This window comes from Cololabis saira, chromosome 15 (assembly GCF_033807715.1).
Source record: "Cololabis saira isolate AMF1-May2022 chromosome 15, fColSai1.1, whole genome shotgun sequence".
In the NCBI taxonomy this organism is placed as follows: domain Eukaryota; kingdom Metazoa; phylum Chordata; class Actinopteri; order Beloniformes; family Belonidae; genus Cololabis; species Cololabis saira.
In genome coordinates, this window is record NC_084601.1 from 11,360,278 (window position 1) to 11,368,052 (window position 7,775).

Consider the following 7,775-nt stretch of genomic DNA (forward strand, 5'->3'; position numbering starts at 1 on the left):
TATATATATATATATTTATATAAACCAACATGTACATTTTCTCTTTTCATAATATATTTGTTCTTTTGTATTCCAATCAATCAAGCACCAATCACCACAACAAATTCCTTGTGTGTATTAAACGACTTGGCAATAAACTTATTTCTGATTCTGAGATATATATATATATATATATATATATATATATATATATATATATATATATATATATATATATATATATATATATATACAGCCCTGATAAATAAATACACGCACACACATATACAGGACTGTCTCAGAAAATTTGAATATTGTGATAAAGTTCTTTATTTTCAGTAATGCAATTAAAAAAACAAATATGTCATATATTCTGGATTCATTACAAATCAACTGAAATATTGCAAGCCTTTTATTATTTTAATATAGCTGATTATGGCTTACAGTTTAAGATTCACAGAATATTCTATTTTTTTTTAGATAGGATATTTGAGTTTTCTTAAGCTGTAAGCCATGATCAGCAATATTAAAATAATAAAAGGCTTGCAATATTTCAGTTGATTTGTAATGAATCCAGAATGTATGACATTTTTGTTTTTGTAATTGCATTACAGAAAATCACAATATTCTAATTTCCTGAGACGGTCCTGTATATATAATTCCACCACCAGGCGGCAGTCGAGAGCGGGTGTCCTCTCTTATGACGTCGAATTTGTGCGACCTGAACGTTTCTACGACAACAGCGGCCTGTGTGTGTTTTCACTCGACTGCTGTAATTTTTCTCTCCGGTGGAGGATTTCTCTCTACTATCCCGCACCAACATGAAACTAGTCAGGTAATCGATATCGCCTGGAAGTGATCTACCTGCTGTGTGAATGATCGATGATGAAGAAGAGCGATGCAGGTGGATGGAGTTAGATTGAGGTGTCCGTCGCCGAGGCGGGAACACTGCTGTGATGAATGAACGGTGTGAGCTCACAATGAGCTGCACGACAAACCCTCACGGTTCTCAACACATCTGCGTTTTAACCCTCAAAACTATACGTGTGAGCGAAGGTGTAGTTGTTAAACTTGCTGTAATTACATTTTTGAGCTCTGTGTTGGCGGGTTAGCGCACAGGCCGCTCCGGCAGGGGAGGTTTTTATGAATTAAAGTTGTCCTTAAATGTATTTTAATCGCACCTACTCGTTTTCGTGATTAGTCATAAACAACCACTTATTAGATTGGGTTAAGTATCATCTCAGTCAAACAGTATTGGACTGGAGCTAATCAGCTAACTGTAGCCTCTGTTGTTAGGGTTGCCATCCGTCCCAATACGGAATTGTTCCGTAATTGGGAATTAAAAGTTGCATTCCGTATTGAACCAATACAGACACACATTATGCTCTTATTTATTGATGTCATAATATACAGGTGAAGGTTGGAACATTTGAATATATTGCAAAACTTAATTCGTAGTAAATTCAACTTAAGGTGACACAAATATATGATTTCCCACTACATGCAAAGTGAGATATTTCAAGCCTTTATTTGTTATAATTTTGGTGATTATGACTCAGTTTATGAAACCCCAAATGAAAAAATATCTATATTATGAAATCAATAAACAATTCAATCATCAAAATAATAACAAATAAAGGTTTAACATATCTTGCTTTGCATGTAATAAGACTGTGTAATATATTAGTTTCACCTTTTAAGTTGAATTATTGAAATAAATTAACGTTTACACCATATTCTAGTTGAATTATTGAAATAAATTAACGTTTACACCATATTTTAGTTGAATTATTGAAATAAATTAACTTTTACACCATATTCTAGTTGAATTACTGAAATAAATTAACTTTTACACCATATTCTAGTTGAATCATTGAAATAAATTAACTTTTACACCATATTCTAGTTGAATTACTGAAATAAATTAACTTTTACACCATATTCTAGTTGAATTATTGAAATAAATTAACTTTTACACCATATTCTAGTTGAATTATTGAAATAAATTAACTTTTACACCATACTCTAATGTTCCGACCTTCACCTGTAGCTATATTATACATCTGGGCTGATGGACGTACACATCATAGGAGGATATTTCAGTTTCTAGTATGGTTGGCTGTCTGTACAGTCATGCAAGTTGAATGCTATTAAAGCACTTTAAACTTTAAATCAAAACATTTAGTTTTTCATATAAAATAAATACATTTCTATGCAGTTTAGAAGTTTTGGGGATGTCCCTTTTTTTGGCGCCTGCGCTGCTGAAATCGGGTGTCCCTTATTTCTATTTCTGAAAGGTGGCAACCCTAGGTCGTCGTGATCTACTTAAACACATTTTAAAACCTCTAAAGATCGATTGATGTTTCCAGGCTGTAATTCTCTTTGTTTTGAACAGGTTTTTGATGAAGCTCAGCCATGAGACGGTTACCATTGAGCTGAAGAATGGAACCCAGGTCCACGGCACCATCACAGGTGAGAGCAGGTGTTTATTGATCTCACCCTGTAAAGCTGCAACTTCTTACCCAAACACTCAAACTTGCATTTCTAAGTCGCTCTGACTGAGATGTGTGTGTGAAATTGCTCTACAGGGGTAAAAAAAACTAAGCGGTGGCTTTTGTAAATTACTTTTATTTACCAGTCTTCAAATATAAATTGGCTTCCAATAGTATTTTGATATTACCACAACCAGTGGCGGAGTGTGGGTCTCAGTACAGAGGGGACGGAGCATTCTCGATGGGCCCTTATGATAGTCATTTTAACGTTCAACAACACCTCATCCCAACCATCAAACATTTATTCTCACTTTTATTGAGCCAAGCCTATAGGCCTATGCTGCAGAAAGCAGAGTAAAGTCACAAACTTGTTCAGAAGAACAAACACATAGACCTGACAGCTGTCAATCACCTGGTGCTGAAAACTCTGATAGTCACGGACTGACTCAGTTCCATCTTTGAAACATCTTAAATACAAAAAAAGAAACACAACTGGTCTAAAATTGCACAATCTATTTAGATGAATATAGACAGCGGTCTATAACATCATTTCTGAGCTCTATAACAGAGAATAGACTCTAGTCTAGTGACAACAACACAAAGCTCATTCAAATAGGCAGGTGGTCAAGAATACCACAACATTCTGATAAAGAAATTATTCATGAAGGTTACACTGACTCACCAATGGCAGTTGACTCTTCCATAACCCTCGGCCCAAACAAAATAATCCAGGTAACGTGGAAAACAGGATAACATTCAAAACTTTGTACATCCTTAGTCCTCTTTTAAAGTTTAGCGCTCATCTCCTTCATGGCAGCAAACTTGCCAAGTCTGCAAATTGGCTGTAACTGTTACAGCCAATCAGCGTTGGCTCACAGCCCCGATGCGTTCAGGACAGTTGTAAAGTAAGAATTAGCCTACACTGGCCGCACAATGCACATTTTATCGTTATTATAGCCTACAATTTACAATTGTAGATGAACGCATCACACAAAACGGGGCCCTATCATTGGGCCCTATGAGATTGTGGACACGGTGGCGACCGCCCCCTTGTACAGACTCACCCGGCACTTTAAAACCTCATTTTGTACATTTCCGGTCTACATTTTATTTTACTGTTTATACTTTTTATTGTTTATACATTTTATTAAATTTTATCTCGTACATATCGCTTTTATAATTGTATTGTGTTGCACCAATCACCATAACAAATTCCTCGTGTGAAAACTTGGCAATAAACCCTTTTCTGATTCTGATTGCCCCCCCCCCCCCCTCTGGCTCCGCTACTGACCACAACTCACCAATGTGTGTAACTTTTTGGTAGTAATGATCAGTGGCCACCGTAATGTGGAGTCTTGATGATTTTGTAGCATTTATTATGAATGTACAACAGAACCCAGAGCAGCTGTTGCAGCTTTGCAGGGTGTGTTTAGCTGGTCTTATGCAGACAGTGTTGGAGTAACTGTGTGGACATAATTTTTGCAATGACAAATCCACACGTCGCACCTTTTTGTTAATTCTGCACTGGGTACTTGTGGCTGCACCAAATCAGTGACTCCGGAGTTGGCACCAACTTATTTAAACACAATTTTAGAGGCTTATTGCCTTATGTGCTCATCAGAAGAGCATCGACTGGCCACACTTTTGTCTTCAAAAGGTAACTTCAGGCGAGACTGTTCTGTTTCTTGGTTCTTCAAACGTGGAACAAGAGCAGTGTCCCTCTGTTTTCAAATTCAATTAAAAAATACTTAGTTGTCATGAGTTAAGTCTCCAAAGATTAATTGAAGAGATGTGTTGCTGCGGTGAGGAAGGATCTTCTGTGTTGCAGCAGATCTGAAGAGTCTTCTGACCGGATCACTGTTGTGAAAAAGGATGCTCATGGTTGTCCATGATCTTCATTTTATGAAGTAACTTCCTTTGCACAATCGGCTCCAGGTGATCTAAAACTATCCCCAGAAGATCTTGAAGGCCCTCCTTTTTTCAGGAGTGCCTTCTGTCCCAACAACTCCATCTCACTATTCTTTTAACCTGCACTTGCATACTCTTAAGTACACTTGCTCTGTAATTTACTGGAGCCTGTTTTCCTCAATTGTAAGTTGCTTTTGAATAATCTTCTATGTGTGATGTATCAAATCCCTCCATAACAGAGACTGATATAAAAACCACTATTGGTTTCTCCGTGGCTGATATCTGGGGGTTAGAGCTGATCTGTTGGACACGTGGGCCTTTTTCTTTTTCCTTCCATAGGATAAGATATAATGGTTTCAATTTTCAATGCTAAAATTGTCTTTTATTTTAATTATTTATTGAATAAATTTTGAAATAAAAACAACCAAAAAAACGTTACAACACAGGAGTTCAACCGTATATATATTTTTGCTTGTTAATAAACTAAATCTTCTCTGGCATTAGACTATACTCATCTAAAAGATGTTCAGATTTTTTTTTTTTTTTCATTATTTAAAATCAGCCAGGACAATTGGCCTAATTCTGGTCTACAGTTCTGGAAGGTTACAATTAATATTTGGTTATGTGAAGGAGTTGGGAGACCTGTGCTTATTCAGATATAATATTCTGGATCATATGGCTCGGGCTTTACGGATGCTTCTCACACAACTAACAACTAACTTCACCCAGCAATGGCTAATTTACTCCAAGTAGTTTTAACTTTAATGTAGATTCTGGTCTAAACAGCTTGAGTGAAATACTGTCTTGGTTTACTTTTTGTTTTGACTCACTGGATGTTTTTTTTTTAATATATATTATACATTGCTGATTTTGTGGAGTTTCTTTTGGAGCGGGTATTTGGTGTTCCAGTTTTCATTTTCTTTTTTCCTCTTACTCTTTTGTAGGTGTCGACGTGAGCATGAACACCCACCTGAAGGCTGTGAAAATGACTCTGAAAAATAGGGAGCCCACTCAGCTGGAGTCGCTGAGTATCCGTGGCAACAACATCCGTTACTTCATCTTACCAGACAGTTTGCCATTGGACACCCTGCTGGTTGATATCGAGCCAAAGATCAAGTCCAAGAAAAGAGAAGCAGGTAAGGGGGAAGGGAAAAAAGGTGTGCCCAGCTTTTGTTTAGATTTGTTGTCAATAACCTGCATTAACATCACTCTGTATTTACAAATGATTTGTCTGTTTATCATGTCGTTACCTCATTTTTCCTGCCAAGTCATCTCATTTGAGCAGACTAATGGTTATAAGGTACAAGATCCGCTGACGTCAGCGTCAGATGGGCTCAATTCAAAATGTTTTTGTAAAGCCTTGTTTGTTAAGAGGGACATTAGAGGATGTGGAAAACCACAACTATGTGATGGCATCTCAGGTTTGTGGATATGTTTGCAACAATGAAAGCCATAGTCCTTTAGCGATACGTCTGACGTCGCCAAGTCGGCTTCAAAATATCATCGATGTCCTATTTTGTTGTCGGCGCATCGCCTTGCACATGGGGGTCACCCAAAACAAACAGTTCGCACTTTGCAGAATGGAGACCGAAACTGCAACCTCCTCACAGTGTGCCCAACAAAGCCCTGTAAAAAGCCCCCCAAAAAAAGCTTGCCCTAAGTCATTAAAAGTACGAGAATACTTTAAATTTAGTCCCAAACGGCACACCACACCATTGCAACAGCAATGTTGGAGCATCTAAAACGGAGGCACCCCCTCCTGGACAGTACAATAATAATAGCAAAATACGATAAACAAATTGCAAAAAACAAACGTCACATGATTAAATAATGGTATGCATCAGCTCCAACATTTGATGTTTTCTGGTCATAACTGTTTACCGGCATGAAAAACATTTTTTTTTTTTTTAATTTTATATCAGTTAGCAGAAGCTTGTTACGGAAAAAGATTCCTACCGAAAATTTTTTTTTTCCTCTTCTCACATTTGGTTAGCATGCAGTGTAATATAAAACACTGCACGGCACACTGTTTTGCATTACACTACTTTTTTTTTTTTTAGTAATTTTGAAAAGGAGAAATTTTTGTTGGTCTGTAAAATTAAACAGGCTGGCCTTTTTATTTTGTATAATTTTATTATATATTTTTATTTTGCAGTGCAAAACTGTTATGTAATAAATTATATTATTAAGGATTCTTGATAGTATTTAATTTCTTTTTTTTGTTTTTGTTTTATTGCTTCTTGCACAGTTTACACGGTGTTACAGTCAAGTGTTTGGTTAATTGAAGTAGAAATGCACTGACCACTCAAAAGTAAAGTTTAAACAGTTATGTAAAAATGACTTCAATTTTCTATAGCGTTTCTGTAGACCCAGTGTGCTAAAAATGCCCCAAGTTCTTTTGCTTCTTTGAGTGTCATCCAAATGCATAGCAAAGCCGAGCATGCCCAAGAGCTATAAAAGTGCCAGAGGCTAAAAATAAAGCTAGTTGGATTCTTTCATGGGTTGATTGTTACCGTATGTTGTTCTGTACTGTACCTTTTTACAAATTACATTCCTAGGAAGAAACTTGGACTTAAATTTACCACATCTCCCCCAAAGTTCATTGAACAAACACTTTTACTCTTAGCTCAATGTTGACTTTGGCATATGGGTTGATTGTTTGTCAATGTGGGTGAATGTCATGAACTGGTTGTATAACTGAACATTTTAAAGTGCAGTTTCATTCTGTCAAGATTTTACAACTGGTGTCTTTTATTCTGTTGCTCATCATTCTTATGAGTGTTTGAGATAAATGTGGTGACTGTTGCTCATCTGTCTCGTCAGTGGCTGGACGGGGACGAGGCAGAGGACGAGGCCGTGGCAGAGGCAGGGGACGAGGGCGAGGTGGCCCAAGAAGATGATCACAACGCCATACAGTTTTTTTTTTTTCTTGTTTTTTTTTTTTTTTCCACGAACTCACTGTTTGTACAGGATTTTTTTTCCTCCCCTGTTTCTGTTGTTCTTACCCAGAAGAGCAGTTTGAATATCAGTGTGCTTTCAGTTATGTGTTTTTCCCTATTTTGTACATTAAAATCCTAAAAGGATAAACCTGACTCTGTTTCGATTTTTGTTTCTAATACACTGGTACCTGTGCATTAGTTAGTATATTTGTGTGCTGGTAACTTTTTATCACTTCTTTAATTCACACTAATATTGCATATTGCAAGATAAAGTTTCAAGCATTATCACCAAAATTCTGCATTTATATATGGGATTAAAATCTCATGAAAAGCCATTCAAATGATGACATTGTCCACTCAAACTGACCCAGAACTACAGAAGACAATTGAAGTGTTATACGTGTGACGGCCACTTGGGGGCGCTCCCTTCAAACGGATCGGTAAGCAAATTGGGGTT

At 36.8% G+C, this 7,775-nt stretch overlaps 1 protein-coding gene across 1 annotated transcript; it reads left to right on the plus strand.

The window, feature by feature from the left end:
• Nucleotides 1-684: 684 nt before the first annotated feature.
• Nucleotides 685-7,466, plus strand: snrpd1 (small nuclear ribonucleoprotein D1 polypeptide). The gene is made up of 4 exons (XM_061741840.1): nucleotides 685-814; nucleotides 2,375-2,451; nucleotides 5,324-5,515; nucleotides 7,203-7,466. The coding sequence occupies exons 1-4, from the start codon at nucleotides 801-803 to the stop codon at nucleotides 7,277-7,279; spliced, it is 360 nt and encodes a 119-aa protein (XP_061597824.1). The 5' UTR covers nucleotides 685-800; the 3' UTR covers nucleotides 7,280-7,466.
• Nucleotides 7,467-7,775: the final 309 nt, after the last annotated feature.